This window comes from Arachis hypogaea, chromosome 11 (assembly GCF_003086295.3).
Source record: "Arachis hypogaea cultivar Tifrunner chromosome 11, arahy.Tifrunner.gnm2.J5K5, whole genome shotgun sequence".
Taxonomy (NCBI): Eukaryota; Viridiplantae; Streptophyta; class Magnoliopsida; order Fabales; family Fabaceae; genus Arachis; species Arachis hypogaea.
In genome coordinates this window covers 69,832,421-69,850,242 of record NC_092046.1, presented here as the reverse complement: position 1 = coordinate 69,850,242, position 17,822 = coordinate 69,832,421, and the positions used below count along the sequence as shown (strand labels likewise).

Sequence of the window (17,822 nt, the reverse complement as noted above, 5' to 3'; positions counted from 1 at the left end):
TTCAATTATTTGATGTGGTGGCATTGCTTTTATTTTCTGAATGCATGAATGAACAGTGCATATTTGATGTTGGAGTTGAGAATGTTGGCTCGTGAAAGAATCATGATGAAAGTGAACTGTTATTAGTAATCTAAAAAATCCAAAAATTGATTCTTGAAGCAAGAAAAAGCAGCAAAATGCAAAAAAAAAAAAGAGAAAGAAAAGTAGCGAAAAAAAGGGAGCACGCAGAAAAAGAAAAAAAACAGAAAAAGCCAATAGCTCTTTAAACCAAAAGGCAAGAGCAAGGATCCAAGGCTTTGAGCATCAATGGTTAGGAAGGCCTGAAAGAAACACAATTTTAGCCTAAACAGTTCAATTGAGCTGCCTCCCTAACTATATGCTTGTGCTGTGAAGGTGTCAAGTAAAAAGCTTGAGACTGAGTAGTTAAAGTCATGGTCCAAAGCAAAGAGTGTGCTTAAGAACTCTGGACACCACTAGTTGGGGATTCTAGCAAAGCTGAATCATAATCCGAAAGGGTTCACCCAGTTAAGTGTCTGTGACAATTATGTATCCGGTAGTAATACTAGAAAACAAAGTGCTTAGGGTCACGACCAAGACTCTAAATAAGCTGTGTTCAAGAATAAAAAAGCTACTAGTCCCGCTCATCTAATTAAAATTGAGCTTCATTGAAAACTCTGAGATTTATTGTATCCTTCTCTTCTTTTTATCTTACTTTGTTTTTGGTTGCTTGCGGACAACCAACAGTTTAAGTTCTATTATGTTTTCAGAGGTTTTAGTGCTAAATTCACATATTTGGATTTTACTTTGAGTTTGTGCATTTTATGGTGATTTCAGGTATTCTTTGGTTGAAATTGAGGAGCTTGAGCAAAAGTCTGATTCAAAGACAGAGAATGCACTGCAGATGTTGTCAGGATCTGACCTCCATGCACTCAAAGGAGCTTTTCTAGAGCTACAGAAGTCCAAATGACGCGCTCTCAACGACCATGGAAAGTAAACATCCAGGGCTTTCCAGAAATATATAATAGTTTATACTTTTCTTTGGAAATGAAGGCCCAAAACTGGCGTTTAGCGCCAGCCACCAGCCTCATTCATGGCGTCCAGTACCCACAGGGGAGCAGCTGGCGTCGAACGCCCAAAAGGGAGTCCCTAGCCAGCGTTCAACGCCTTTAAAGGGTACTAGCACATGGAAACACATAAAGCTCAGCCCAAACACTCACCAAGTGGGCCCTAGAAGTGGATTTTCGCACTACTAGACTAGTTTATCTTATTTCTGTAATTTTTAGTTAGGAGACTATTATATATACAACAAAGATCACCATTGTTAGGGATCTTTGCCCACTTTTACATTTTCCATTATATTTTTTGAATAGTATGAGTCACTAACCTCCTAAGGTTAAGGTTAGGAGCTTTGCTGAGTTTCATGGAATAATAATATTACTGTTCTATCTCAATATGTCTGATTCTATTCTCTTATGCAACCTCGTTCTTCGTCTTATGAATTGAGGGTGACTCGTGACAATGACCCTTGTTCTACTTGGATTCCGTGCAAGTCCTGACCCAGATAGAATTGAACCAGAGCTAGAGATTGCATTGCAGATTCCAATAGAGTACCTGGGCAACTTTGGATATGTGACATAAAATCCCGTTGACCGTGGGTAAGTGAGGTCTTTGTGGTGTAAGGCTAGAGAGATCTGCCATGTCTGTGGCACCTTGAGTAGGATCATGAAGGGGAGTGGATTGCTTAGAGCTTTATCTTCTGCTATAGTGAGAAACCTAGAGGTGGCTTGATGAGAGGACATGAGTCATCTCAACGTGGTGAATTGCTGCAGTGGAGGAGGTTAACTTGATGAGAAGACATGAGTTAATCACTTACGGCTGGCATTGAAGGAATTAGAAAGTTATTGAAGTAGACAATAAGAAAAGTTAATCCAAAGCCTCAACCGTTCTCATATCGTTGATTTCTCGTCTATCCCGTAATGTTTTATTTATTTATTTTGTTTTATGCATTTTCTGTGACAAACTATAATTTCTATCCGCCTAACTAAGATCTGCAAGGTAACCACTGCATGCTCAAACCAACAATCTCTGTGGGATCGACCCTCACTCACCTGAGGTATTACTTGGACAACCCGGTATACTTGCCAGTCTATCTGTGCGAAACATGCGGAGCCAGTTTCTCGCACCAAAGCTCTATGCTCTAGTTCTACTAGTAGGTGATAGGCTTTGCCGTAGACAAGTTGATCAGGCGAAATCTCAATCGGGGTCTTAAAGGCTGTGCGGTAAGCCCAAAGGGCATCATCAATCTTCTTGGCCCAATCTTTCCTTGGAGCACCCATAATCTTCTCTAGAATTCTTTTGAATTCTCTATTAGAGACCTCTACTTTGCCACTTGTTTGAAGTGCATCTAATTGTTTATTGCAAAAGTGGCTACCGCCATCACTGATCAAGTTTCGGGGAACATCAAACCTAATGAAGATGTATTTTTTGAGGAAACTCATCACCACCTTAACATCATTGGTGTCCAAAGGTGCAGCTTCTACCCATTTAGAGACATAGTCAACAGCCACCAAGATGTAATTATTAGAGTAAGAAGAAAGGAATGGTCCCATGAAGTCTATGCCGCAAATATCAAACAATTCAACCTCCAAAATAGGGTTCAGAGGTGATTCATTTTTCTTGGGCAAGTTGCTAGCTCTTTGGCATGAGTCACACTTGTTTATAAAATCTCTTGCATCCTTGAAGAGTGTGGGCTAGTAAAACCCGCATTGAAGGGCCTTCGTCACTGTCCCTTCTCTACCAAAATGCCCGCCCTACTCGGAACCATGGCAATGCCAGAGAATCTATGGAATTTCTTCCTCTGAAACACATCTCCAGATGATGCCATTCGTACACCTCTTGAATAAATATAGATTATCCCAAAGGAAGTACCGGGCATCATGTTGTAGCTTTTTGATTTGTTGCCTTTTGTAAGTTTATTTGGTATTATCCTTCCGGCCTTGTAATTGGCCATATCAGCAAACCAAGGTATCTTTTGAATCATAAATAAATGCTCATCAAAGAAATCTTCACGAAGGGGAAGTGGAGGTTCTTGGGCTTTCATAGGTTCAATCTGAGAAAGGTGGTCAGCTACTTGATTCTCGGAGCCCTTCCTATATATCAAACTCTTGTAAGAAGAGCACCCACCTAATCAATCTTGGTTCAGAATCCTGCTTACTCAAAATGTACTTAAGAGCAAAGTGATCAGTGTAAACAATAACCTTTGAACCAACTAAATAGGATCTAAACTTATCAAATGCAAATATCATAGCAAGTAACTCTTTTTCAGTAGTTGTATAATTTTTTGAGCCTTATTTAGTATATAACATGCAAAAGCTTATATTGCCTTTGCCCTAAAACAGCTCCAATTACAATATCACTTGCATCACATATCAATTCAAATGGTGATGTCCCTGATGAGAGAACTTTTGCGTGGTCTAGAAATTTGCGGATAAATCCTCGTTGCAAGTATAGTTTCTAAACCTTCAAAAGTCCTTTCATACAAACGTTTTGGTTGTCACAAGTAACAAACCCCTTAAAATTGATAACCGAGTATTTAAACCTTGGGTCGTCTTCTCAAGGAATTGCAGGGAAGTATGTTCTTATTATTGGTTATGAGTTTTGTAAACTGGGGTTTGAAAGTGAGGAAGCAGTATGCTGAATGATAATAAAAATAAAATAAATAACTATAAAATAAACTCTTGGCAAGGTATGGAGAACTGGAGGTCCTATCCTAGTTGTCCTTATCAATTGTGATGAGAATTGGATTCTTCCCCCACCTTATTAACCTCTAACTATGAAGGTAAGTTAAGTGGACAAATTAATTCCAATTTTCAATCAACAATGAGTTTGATAACTCAAGAGTTACCAATGTCTCAACCAAAGCCAAAAGAGAAAAATCCAAATTATTTATATAATAAAAAGGAGCAATCATAAGTCTGAAATACCTCAAATTATATTAAATAAAATATTCAAATCATAACATGGAAAAGTTCATAAATTAAATTGGGAAAATAAATAAAAATAAAGAACCTGGGATTGAGAGCTACTCCTAAAACTAAGAGAAATCCTAAATCCTAATCCTAAGAGAGAGGAGAGAACCTCTCTCTCTAAAAACTACATCTACTCCTAAAATTATGAATTATTCAAAGCCTCCCTTTTGAATGGATACAGTCCCCCACTTTATAGCCTCTAATCTGTGTTTTCTGGGGCGCAAACTGGATCAGAAACAGTCTAGAATTCGCTGGTTTCGAATTTTGCCACGCTGGATTTCCGTCACTGCGATGCGGCCGCATGGATCACGCGGTCGTTTCGCCTAGCATCAGGGGAACTATAACATATTATATATCAAATCGAAGCCCCAGACGTTAGCTTTCCAACGCAACTGGAACCGCATCGTTTGGACCTTTGTAGCTAAAGTTATAGCCGTTTGAGTGCGAAGAGGTCAGGCTAGACAGCTTAGCAATTTCTCCAACTTCTTGTATTCCTTCCACTTTTGCATGCTTCCTTTCCATCCTCTGAGCCATTCCTGCCCTATAATCTCTGAAAGCACTTAACACACATATCAAGGCATCTAATGGTAATAAGAGAGGATTAATATTAACAAATATAAGTCCAAAGAAACATGTTTTCAATCAAAGCACATAATTAGGAAGGCAAATGTAAAACCATGCAAATAGTATGAATAAGTGGATAAAGAGTAGATAAAAATCACTCAATTGAGTACAAGATAAACCATAAAATAGTGGTTTATCAACCTCCCCACACTTAAACACTAGCATGTCCTCATGCTAAGCTCAAGAGATGCTATAAAGATGAAGAGGAATGGTATGAAATGCAACCTATGAATGCAACTACATGCTAAATGCTTTGACTTACATGGTTAAGAGTAAATAAGTTCTCCAAGACAAATACAAACCAATTTCCACTAATTCAAATCATACAATAAAAAGCAAGTGAACTTGTAAGAAGACAGCTCATGAAAGCAGGGAACATAGAATTTAAGCGTTGAACCCTCACTGGAAGTGTATATCACTCTAATCTCTCAAGTGTATAGGGTTATTCACTCTACTCTTCTCTAGTCATGCTTTCTAAACCTTGTTCTTCATCTAACCAATCAACAAAAATTTAATGTACCAATGCAAACATCATGAGGTCTTTTCAAGGTTGTAATGGAGCTGAGGTAAAGGTAAGGATATATGTATGGCCAAGTGAGCTATAATATGAATCTTTGAGTAGTCTAAGATCTCACCTAACATGTACATACTCTATAAAAATTTTAAAATCATACCTAGCTACCCATAATTCCCACTTTTGTATGATTCCCATACTCACGTACCAAATTTTTCTTTTTAATTTATCACATGTGCATTGATTTTTTTCATTAACTTAACATTGGGGTAATTTTGTCCCCTTATTTATTTTATACATATATATTTTTTCTTTTTCTCTTTTTTTTTTGAATCATAAAAGCAAACATAACTTATTAATGCACATGGATTCTTCATTTTTTTTCTATTTTGGTTTTTCATGAGTAGGTTCCCAAATTCCCAATATTCAAATAAATTAAATACATTTCCTTATTAACCAATGTTCCCACACTTAGTTGATGCACAATTTCTATCTTAAGCTAACCAAAGATTCACTTGGGATTTTTAATTTATTTTTCTGCTTAAGGCTAGTAATGTGGCTATAGAACAAGAGGGGATTAAAAGCTCAAGGGGCAAAGGTGATGTAAAAGGTAGGCTTATTTGGGATAAGTGAGTTAATAACAAATAATGGCCTCAATCATATGCAAGCATGTAAATATACTAAATAATGGACATATAGAATGGAACAAAGCAAAGATTGCAATTATAGAGAAGAAAACACACAGGAATAAAAATTTATGGTTAAATAATGTAACCATATAAATAAGGTCAAAATCTCACAGGTTGTGTGTTCTTTAGCTCAAAAACCATGTTCCAAATACAACTTCAAACAAGTTTTAACATAAAATTTTTTCAATTTAAATTAGTGAAAATTTTCAAAGATAGGGTCTTAAAAGAATTTTATTACTTTAACCAAGTAGTAACTAAATTCATAAAATCAAACAAATATGCAAATGCAACAATGAACTAACAAATAAAATAAAATATTGGTGTTGAAACAGAAAGGTACTAACCCATGGAGATCGGTATCGACCTCCCCACACTTAAAGATTGCACCGTCCTCGGTGCATGCTAAGATGTACAAGTGGATGGGGGTTGTGGTTTCTCAGCTGGGCTCTTTTTGTTCCTTTCCTTACTGTTGATTTGGGAGTAGCTTTCTCCTTTCCTTTTTTGGTGGCCATCCTGAAGAAGGAAAGAGAAAGTAAATTAAATTCAAAGAGATATATATAGCAAGGAAGAGTGGTGATGGATGCACATTAGGATGTAATTGACATTAACACATGCTCTCGAGTACATGTGAAAAGCCAGCAATGAAAAATAGCTAGTGCATGTAAAGACAAGTGAATGCAAGGTGTTTATTGGCATGCCGGCAAAGGGCATGAGTAGCATACACCAAGCAATACTTTGTAACAAATCATCACGTTTGTATTGACAATTAATTTCAATTAATACAATAGTAAAGGGAGTTTATGAAAAGCAAGCATTCAGAGTAGTAGGATAAAAGATACTGAAAAGCAGTGCACAATGCCATACGGGCGTTTTCACAAACACATAGCATGCATGTTAAATAATCTAATGAAAATAATAAATTGAACATGCAAGCAACCCTTTAAAAATAAATATATATAATTGTCAAATAATTTCTCTAATAATCCACAAGTAAAATATAGAAATAATGACCCAAATAAATTTCTAACACCAATGAAAATAATGCAATGAATGAAAGTATGTAAATAGACTAAAATAAAATAAAAAGAAAAATAAGTGAGATGAGAAGGGAAAGAAGATAAGAAAGGAAGAAGAAAGAAATAAGAAAAGATAAGAAAAATAAGGATTAGAGATGAAAAGATAAGAAATTTGGCTGATCTGGATAATCTGTGCGCCGCTTGTGACGCGGACGTGTGAGTGACGCGGTCGCGTGGTGCGCAAGAAGGTCAGGTGACGCGGACGCGTGGGGCACGCGTTCGCGTGGGAGGGCTTGGGCTTCCAGCACGAGTCCAGCCCAACTCCAGCATAACTTTCATCCATGCACCCTTTTGACGTCGATTTTCAGGTCACGCGGCCGCGTGGGTGACGCGGTCGCGTGGGAGGCCAAAGTTCCCATGGGACGCGGACGCGTCGGCGACGCGGTCACGTGGGGTGATTTGTGCCATTGGCACGCCTCCAGCGCTGCTCCTGTGAAACTCTCTATTCATATTAATATTATCTCCCATCTCCTTGCGACGCGGACGCGTCGTTGATGCGGTCGCGTCGCATGCTCGCTTTTTTTTTTTCTGAAAATTTCAGAATGCAGTGTTAATATGAATGTTATGCAAAACTCCAGGTTCAATATAACAAAATAAAATAAAATTCAAAAATAAATAAAACTAAATAAAAATGAAAAAGGACGATCATACCATGGTGGGTTGTCTCCCACCTAGCACTTTTAGTTAAAGTCCTTAAGTTGGACATTTGATGAGCTTCCTGTTATGGTGGCTTATGCTTGAACTCATCTAGGAATCTCCACCAGTGTTTGTGATTCCAGTAACCTCCGGGGTCCCAAACTAGGCATGTAAAACCCTTGAGCAGCTTCAAAAAGATTCTTAGGCTCCCGGGGTAACAAGTGTCAGAGCAGATTCCAGGATCCCAAATCTTGCTTTTACACCCATCTTTGTCGGGATCTGTATTTTTCCAGCCGGGTGATAAGTAAATTGAATTCTCACTGTAGGTACCAAACAGCTTTCTAGACCCATTCAATTGAGCTCTACACCAACCTTTGCGTTTAAACTTAAAGCTTCCAACCATAATGAACCTTGCAGGACAATTCTTACTACTGGCCATCTTCCTCTTACTCTTAATGCCACAAAGAGCTCTAAGTTGACCATCCGTCTCCAGTAGCCCATATTCAAGTGGGATTAGAAAGCTATGGGATATGAATTTTACCCACTTGAATGTTGTGAAGGATGATGGCAACTTAGGGGGAGGTGTTTTTAATGAAATTGCAAGCTCCACTCTCTTGTGCTCTTCTCTGATAATTACCACCTCTTTGCAAGCTTCTTCAATATCAACCTCTTCCTCTTGGAAGCTCTCTTCCAATTTAATCTCCTCTTCATTGCTTTCCAAGGGCATGGGAGGTTGTGCTTCTTCTTCTTGAATCTCCATCTCTTGATCAACCTCTTCCAAGTCTTCAACTGTGATATGCCTTGGAGGTTATACACCCTCCTTAGCATCAATTTCAAACGTCTTGGAAGGGGGTTCTATGACTGGACTTTCCCATGGAGGTTCTGCATCTCCTAAGTCTTCAACCGCTTCTTCTTCTTCTTGAACAATGACAGCGTCTTCTACTTGTTCTAGTACGAATTCATTCTCTGTCTTGTCCACTGGGGTTTCTTGTATCTCCTTCATGCTACGTTCTTCACTAGACTGCCCACATGGAGCTGTGGCTGATCCTTGTATATTTTAGTGCCTAGAAGCCCATTGAATTAATGCTTGCTCCAGTTGTTGAGTGGTTGCCTGAAATCAATCCACTGTTTCATTGAAACGATCATTTGTCTCTTGATGCACTCGGTTATCATAGGTAGGATCATAGTGCTCTTGGATTGATGGATATGGAGATGGCAGATATTAAGGTGGTGGTGGGATGGGGAGATCATTCTGTGATTGAAAAAGAAGTGCACTAGAGCTTGAGGGTTGATTGTTAAAGGTATTTGGTGGTCTGATTTGGGCGGTGAGAGCTCGTATAGTAGAGTTTAGATCGGTAAGTGCTCTCTCCATGGAAGTTTGGGGTGGATCTATGTATGGTTCATTTGGTTCATAAGGTGGTTGGTATGGTGGATGTGGGTTAGGGTCAAAGGTGAATGGCGGAAAGGGGCTTGTGAGTTTGGTGGTCCAAAGTTATGTTGAGGAAAGGGTTTATAGGCATATGGTGGTGGTTGTTGATAGTCCATTGGAGGTGGTTGTTGCCATGAGGATTGATCAAATCCTTGTGGCTCCTCCCATCTTTGATTGTTCCAACCTTGATGCCTGTTCTCATTGTAATTTCTTCTTCCTGCAACATAATTGTAACCAGACTAATAGCCAAAGGGGTGAGAGTTCATAGTAGCAAATAAAAATTAAAAAGAAAAATAAAAAAACAATTTAAATTAAAAGGTTATTTAAATTTTGAATTTTTAAATTAAATTTTGAAATTTGAAATTTAAAATTTTAAAATTTGAATTTTGAAATTTGAATTTTAAATTTTTGAAATTTGAATTTTTGAAATTTGAAATTTGAAATTTGAAATTTGAAAATTTTTAAATTTTGAAAAATTTTAAATTTGAATTTTGAAATTTGATTTTCGAAATAAGATAAGATAAGATAAAAATAAAAAAAATAAAATTCTGAAAATATATTTTTTTTTTGAAAAAAATTAATAAAAAATATTTTTGAATTTAATGAGGAGAGAGAAAAATAATAAAATGACACCAAATTTCAAATTTTTAGATCAAAACAAAGAAAACAACTAAGAACAGCTTGAAGGTCAAAATGAACGCGAAGAACAACTTGAAGATCAAGATGAACACTAAGAATAAATTTTTGAAAAATTTTTTTTATACTAAATAAAAATCAATAACCTCTTGATTTATGAAAAAGCAAAAGTAAAAACAAAAATAGAAACAAGTAAACAAGTAAAAAGCAAATATTTACAATAACCAATAATAAGGCACACGTTTGCAATTCCCCGGCAACGGCGCCATTTTGATGAGAGAACTTTTGCGTGGTCTAAAAATTTGCGGATAAATCCTCGTTGCAAGTATAGTTTCTAAACCTTCAAAAGTTCTTTCATACAAACATTTTGGTTGTCACAAGTAATAAACCCCTTAAAATTGATAACCGAGTATTTAAACCTCGGGTCGTCTTCTCAAGGAATTGCAGGGAAGTATGTTCTTATTATTGGTTATGAGTTTTGTAAACTGGAGTTTGAAAGTGAGGAAGCAGTATGCTGAATGATAATAAAAATAAAATAAATAACTATAAAATAAACTCTTGGCAAGGTATGGAGAACTGGAGGTCCTATCCTAGTTGTCCTTATCAATTGTGATGAGAATTGGATTCTTCCCCCACCTTATTAACCTCTAACTATGAAGGTAAGTTAAGTGGACAAATTAATTCCAATTTTCAATCAACAATGAGTTTGATAACTCAAGAGTTACCAATGTCTCAACCAAAGCCAAAAGAGAAAAATCCAAATTATTTATATAATAAAAAGGAGCAATCATAAGTCTGAAATACCTCAAATTATATTAAATAAAATATTCAAATCATAACATGGAAAAGTTCATAAATTAAATTGGGAAAATAAATAAAAATAAAGAACCTGGGATTGAGAGCTACTCCTAAAACTAAGAGAAATCCTAAATCCTAATCCTAAGAGAGAGGAGAGAACCTCTCTCTCTAAAAACTACATCTACTCCTAAAATTATGAATTATTCAAAGCCTCCCTTTTGAATGGATACAGTCCCCCACTTTATAGCCTCTAATCTATGTTTTCTGGGCCGCAAACTGGGTCAGAAACAGTCCAGAATTCGCTGGTTTCGAATTTTGCCACGCTGGATTTCCGTCACTGCGACGCGGCCGCATGGATCACGCCGTCGCGTCGCCTAGCTTCAGGGGAACGATAACATATTATATATCAAATCGAAGCCCCGGACGTTAGATTTCCAACGCAACTGGAACCGCGTCGTTTGGACCTCTGTAGCTAAAGTTATAGCCGTTTGAGTGCGAAGAGGTCAGGCTGGACAGCTTAGCAATTTCTCCAACTTCTTGTATTCCTTCCACTTTTGTGTGCTTCCTTTCCATCCTCTGAGCCATTCCTGCCCTATAATCTCTGAAAGCACTTAACACACATATCAAGACATCTAATGGTAATAAGAGAGGATTAATATTAACAAATATAAGTCCAAAGAAACATGTTTTCAATCAAAGCACATAATTAGGAAGGCAAATGTAAAACCATGCACATAGTATGAATAAGTGGATAAAGAGTAGATAAAAACCACTCAATTGAGTACAAGATAAACCATAAAATAGTGGTTTATCAGTCCCATTAGAAGGAGCAATAATGGGTGCAAAGACAAGCTTTGCTTTGAGAGTTTCAAAGGCATGCAAGCATTCATCATCAAAGTGAAAAGGTGCATAAGCAACCAGAAGATTGCTCAATGGCTTTGATATTTTAGAAAAATTTTTGATGAATCTTCTATAGAAGCCTGCATGATCCAAGAAACTCCTTATGCCCTTGACATTTACAGGGGGTGGTAATTTCTCAATTACCTCTATTTTGGCCTTGTCAACTTCTATGCCTTTGCTTGAGATACGGTGTCCAAGAACTATGACTTCAGTGACCATAAAGTGACATTTTTTCCAATTTAAAATAAGTTTAGTTTCTTGGAACCTTCTCAAGTCCAAGGCTACATATTGCAAGAACCCTTCAAAGGAATCACCAAAAACAGAGAAGTCATCCATAAGTACCTCAATAAATTTTTTAATCATATCAGAAAAGATGGAAAGCACGCAGCTTTGAAAAGTTACAGGAGCATTGCACAAACCGAAAGGCATACGGCGGTAAGCAAAGACTCCAAAGGGACATGTAAATGCCGTCTTCTCTTGATCATGAGGGTCCACAGTAATTTGGTAGTAACCGGTGTATCCATCCAGGAAGCAAGAAAAAGCATGTCTGGCCAACCTCTCTAGCATCTGATCAATAAAAGGAAGAGGGAAGTGATCCTTCCTTGTGGCAGTGTTGAGCCGCCTATAGTCAATGTACATCCTCCAACCGGTTACAATTCTTGTAGGGATAAGTTCATTCTTGTGATTGGCCACCACTGTCACTCCTGCTTTCTTAGGAATAACTTGTACCGAACACACCCAAGAGCTATAAAAAATTGGGTAAATAATGACAGATTCCCACAGCTTCATCACTTTCTTTTGAACCACTTCCTTCATTTTAGGATTAAGCTTTGTTTGTGCTTCCACCACTGGTTTAGCATCCCCTTCAAACAAGTGCTGTTTTGTGTTCCTTAAGCACCTTGATTAATGCTTCTTCCTCACAAGTGTTTAATAAAGAATTGATTATCACAGGATATATCTCTACCTCTCCAAGGAAAGCATAATTTAGAGAAGCAGACAGGGGCTTTAATTCAAGCTTTGGTGGCCCCTCTTCCTTTGAAAGAATATATGTTGCTTCCTTGGGTGGTGGGAACTCTTCAATTTCACCCACTTCAACTTCAACAAGGGACCCAAGTGATTCATTAAGCTCTTCCTCTTCTAATGCCTCTTGCACTACTGGATCAATAATGTCAATTTTCACGCAATCCGCAGAATCATTAGGATGCTGTAGGGCTTTAAATACATTAAGAATAATTTGTTCATCATTCACCCTCAATGTTAATTCACCTTTTTGAACATCAATTAAGGCTCTCTCTGTAGCAAGGAAAGGTATCCCCCAATATAATAGAGGCATTGACATCCTCTTCTATATCCAAAATGACAAAATCTGCAGTATGAATGTGTAACAACCCTAATTTTCGAGTACGCGAGATCATTTCTGAATACACAGATTTCTCCGAAAGATCAGTAAAGGGAATACCTCTTCTGTATCATCAATCATCTCAATCCTCATTGTCATTATATTATATTTAACTCATGACCTTAGTTGAGACAAGCTCGATAATGCGGTCACGAAGAACCTAGTTTTTGAACCGTATCGGTTAGGGGTTTTGATTCGGTTTTTCATAAATAGTCTCAGTTTGACAAACTAGACTCGATTTATGAGAGGAGAGAGATAATAGTATAGTATTATCATTATATTAGTATTAGAAAATGCTTGAATGATATTATAAGGTTACCTGGTCTGTTTTAGTTAAAAACAGAAAATCGGTTTAACCGGGTTTACGGTTTATTGGTGCAGCTTAGCACCAGCACTCTCTAATGACTTTAGCAATGCTAAGGCCTCATTATACATGTTAAATTCTCATAATAAATATGTTACCAGTGTCATTTATGCTAATAGCTCAGAAAATAATTTTTAGAGATGTTTTTACGAGTGTTCCGATACACCTAGTTTTAGTAGTTGTACACCAGAGATATTTTAATATTATTTTAATCCACCTCCAAGCCAACCAATCACAACTCACCTTACATCCCCAAGACCTCCAAGGCTGTCTCATTTCATCATTTTGGCTGAAATTGAAAGGAGAGAAAAGAGAGAAAACTTCATGAACACTTAATCTTCAAAGCTTGATTTCTTCTGAACCAAAACTCAAATCAAAACTCCGATTTCACCAAAATGATCCTCTCTTCTTCCTCTACATAACCATGTAACTTATCAAGGATGGAAATAAGGTGAGATGGCTGTTCCTTTCCCATTTCAATTCGGTTTTCAAGGAAAACCATGCAAAACATGTGTTTTCTTGATGTTCTTCCTTAGGAATCATGCTTAACTTGACTTCAGGGCCAAGAAACATTAATTTCCAGCAAGTCTAAGGTGAGATATCTCTTCCTAACATACTGAGTGAGATTTGGTCAGTTGAGAGTTTGTGGATTTAAAGTTGTTTTTGATGTGTTTTAGGAGGAAAAAGTGCTTTAAGAACACTTCAAAGAGTAACCGGATTTGGAGCAGCAAATTAAGGTAGGGTGTCACGAAATTAATCTTGATTATTTGTGTTTGAGTTGTGTGAATGTTGTGTTATTTGGGTGTGCTAAAAATTGGTTGCATATATGACTGATTCTTGGTGAAAATTTGGTGAAATTTTGATGAAATTTGATGAAATTCAAGCTATGAATGTGTGTTCTTGTGGCTGCTGGAAAAACGACCCCTAGAGCTTAAATTGAGGTTCAATTTGTGTTGAAATCATGTAGAAAAGATGGGGTTTTAGTGGCTGCAATTTTACTTTGAATTATGGTAAAAATCGGTTGCTAAAAAGACTGAAAAACGGGTAAAAACAGAGAAAGAATCTGAAGAATTTATGAAGAACATGAAGAACACTTTGAGTGTGATGAAGAACAATGAAGAACACCTTTTTGATTCATAAAAGGGCAAGGAAGTAATTAATTTGGTGTTTGGGGGGTTAGTTTGTAATTTCTGAAAGTTAGGGTGGTTAAAGTAGAAATATTAAAAGTTACGGGTGGTAAAAAGTAAATTTTTAAAGGTTAAAAGTTAAAAAGGGGTAATTTTAGAAAATATATTAATAAAATAATAAATAATAATTGAATATTAAATAATAATATTTAATTAAAAATAATATTTTAATAAAAATAATAAAATAATGCAGAAAAGGCAGTTTTCTGTAAAAGCTTTAGAAAGACAACTTTAAGCGCAGAATCTCATAATTACCTTCATAAAACACTTAGGGAGTGGTAAGAACATATTAGTGAGGCAAAGATAAAAGAAAGATAAAAAGTTGAAGAAAAGATAAAAGTTGAAGAAAAAGTCTGTAAAGTTTTAATGACAGAAAAACAGACAGAAATTAGTGAACGAACTAGGGCAACATAGTTAGTCCTTGAGTTGCGACTAGGGTTAGGTATTATATGAAAAGTTAAACTGCTTTAGTATAGACTTAATGAACCTATACTTGGGACAGACTAACTATTCATACCGAAATTTACATAAGCTTTAAATACATACGTTAAATAGAGAAATCAGAGCAGAGTAGAGAAACACAGAGAATAGGGCAACCAGAGAGATAAAGAGAAAAAGAGTAATATAGATACAGAGGAAAGAGTAATCAGAAAAAAGTAAAGAGATACAGAGAACAGAGTAATCAGAGCAGAGTAAAAAGACAAAGTGAAAAGAGTAATATGATAAAGAGAATAGAGAACAAGCAGAGGGCCTGTTGAAATGTCATTTGTTGCGTTAAGGCAACTCCAGAGATATTTGTATATTCAACTGCTGCTTTTTGTTGGCCCTAGAGGTCCTGTAGGCCCAAGTTCACCTACAGTAAGTTGTTATTCCTATAGGCCGAAGTTCACCTGCAGTGAATATCAATTGTGTATCTCAGGGTGTTGCTCCTGTAGGCCGAAGTTCACGTACAGTGAGTTGTGATACCTGTAAGCCGAAGTTCACTTACAGGGGCGCCATTTCTGTAAGCCGAAGTTCACTTACAGAGGTGTCATTTCTGTAGGCCGAAGTTCACCTACAGAAAGTTGTTGTGCTGTAATTAGACTATTTCTGTAAGCCGAAGTTCACTTACAGAGGTGCCATTTCTATAGGCCGAAGTTCACCTATAGAAAGTTGTTATGTTGTGATTGAACTATTCCTGTAAGCCGAAGTTCACTTATAGGAGTGCTGTTTCTGTAGGCCGAAGTTCACCTACAGAGAATAAGCCATATCTAGGACTAGTTCCTGGGTAATGTCGGGCTGCAGGGTGTAAACCGACACGTGAGCTCATGGCCTGCATAGGACAGACATGCATCATACTTGGTTGCGCATTTCCTCTGTTATGATTGTTGTTTGAATGTATGCTTTCTTTGTTTTCATTCTATTCTCTGTGTTTGTGTTTTGTTTTCTTGTATTCTTTTGTTTGTGTTTTGCTTTCTATTTTCTCTATTTATCTATTTCTTCTGTCTATTGCTTCTCGGTATTCTGCTACTTATCTGCTAAACAACATAGAATTAATGAACGTAACTAATAACCCCGGCCCTACAAAGAACTCCCCAGTTCTTACCCCTTCTCTCCCCCTTCCCCCTTCAGATGGAAGCAAGAGTTCCTTTCCGTAGTTCGCTGACGACCGTTTGCAAAAAGGATTCCGCTCTAGGTAGTCTTCTGAGTCTAGGGTGAATCCCGTTCTCTGTTTATATGTATATACTGTGAGACCAGCCAATGTCTGTACCCCGTTTGTACGTGAACTTTAACCTAAATCCTGCGTACGAGACTCCTGTTATGTGGCTACTTGATGAGGTACCAGAGAGACGTCATAAGGCAATGTCTGATCGTGCAGAGGAGTAACAAATGATGTTCTACCTCTTGATGATGTTCCACCAGACTTGAGTTTTGAAGACCTAGAACGTACTTTCCCTCGCTTTAGTAGTTTAGAGGGACTAGGTGAGTATAGAGTCTAGGCTAGCCTAGGTGCCAGCTTAGGGACCTCTTGAACAGGTCAGGACCTGGGATGTTGTATGTATATATATGTATATAGATATTATTTAGCTATATCTAGGGGTGTTCTAACTAAAAGTCTATACTCTAATAAAGGCTAGATCACTAAATGTTGTTAGCTGCTTGTGATGTATTTATGTGTGGTTGCTTATAACTGTTTTATCTGTTATTATTTGTGAATTGATTATATAAAGAAGTTGAGCTAGAGCTAGAGAGGGAAGTAGAGTTGAATGAATAGAGATGAGAAGAAAAAAGGTATAAATAGAAAAAGTAAATAACAATTCAATAATTTTTGTTTTTATTTAATTAATTAATTAATTTTCAAAAATTAAGTTATTAATTTAAAAACAATTTAAAATTTAAATGTTAAATTTCAAAAAATAGAAAGGAGAGAAGAGAGGGAAATTTTCGAAAATTAAGAGAGAAGAGAGTTAGTTAGGTGGTTTTTTAAAAAAAAGATAGAGAAGAAGGAGAGATGTTTTCGAAAATTAAGAGAGAAGAGAGTTAGTTAGGTGGTTTTGAAAAAGAAGAGAGAGAAGAAGGAGAGATGTTTTCGAAAATTAAGAGAGAAGAGAGTTAGTTAGGTGGTTTTGAAAAAGAAGAGAGAGAAGAAGGAGATATGATTTTTGAAAATTAAGAATAGGAAAGTTAGTTAGGGGGTTTTGAAAAATAAGAGAGAGAAAAAGGGGATATAATTTTTGAAAATTGAGAGAGGGAAAAGTTAGTTAGGTGGTTTTGAAAAAGATGAGAGAGAAGATAAGATATTAATTAAGAAAAGATAAAAATAAAAATAAAAAAAAATAAAAGATAAGATAAGAAAATATTTAAATTTAAAAACAAAATAGAAGATAAGATAAAAGAGGATTTGAAATTAAAGTTTGAAATTAGAAAAAGATAAGATTTTAAAATTTGATTTTGAAAAACATATGATTTAAAAATTTTAATTTTGAGAAAGATAATATAAGATTTTTGAATTTTGAAAAAAGATATGAAAAAGATAAGATTTTTGAAAAAGATATGATTTTTAATTTTGAAAATTTTGATATTTGAAAACTTGACAACTAAGATATGATAAGATAAAATTTTAAAATTAAAATCTAAATTTTTAAATGTAATTTTCGAAAATTAAGCTTAAATTAAGTTAGAAAAGATATTTTTTGATTTTTTAATTTATGATAAAAGAGAAAAACACAAAAAAGACACAAGACTTAAAATTTTTAGATCTAGCACCCTTGTTTTTTGAAAATTTTTGGAGGGAAACACCAAGGGACACCAAACTTAAAAATTTTAAGATCAAGACACATAGAAAACTCAAGAATACTTTGAGGAAACAAAAGAACACCAAGAACAAAATTTAAAGACTCAAAGAACGCAAGAACATAACAAGAACACCAAACTTAAAATTTTTTAGAAAATCAAGACAATATTTTCGAAAAATATAAAGAAAAACAAAAAGAAAACAACAAACTTAAAGACTTGACACAATATTTAAAAAAAGAAAAAGTATTTTTGAAAAATTTTAGAAG

General features: G+C 36.0%; 1 protein-coding gene across 1 annotated transcript; it reads right to left on the bottom strand.

Moving 5' to 3' along the window:
* Positions 1-1,865: 1,865 nt before the first annotated feature.
* LOC140176139 (uncharacterized) lies at positions 1,866-2,609 on the bottom strand. Its single transcript, XM_072206026.1, has 2 exons — positions 2,143-2,609; positions 1,866-1,875 (listed from the first exon to the last, which is right to left on the bottom strand). The coding sequence occupies exons 1-2, from the start codon at positions 2,607-2,609 to the stop codon at positions 1,866-1,868; spliced, it is 477 nt and encodes a 158-aa protein (XP_072062127.1).
* Between the last annotated feature and the right edge of the window lie 15,213 nt (positions 2,610-17,822).

Bases quoted from the DNA above. Each gene is read 5' to 3' on its own strand.
- LOC140176139 (XM_072206026.1), bottom strand. From the start codon at position 2,609: ATGGGACCATTCCTTTCTTCTTACTCTAATAATTACATCTTGGTGGCT.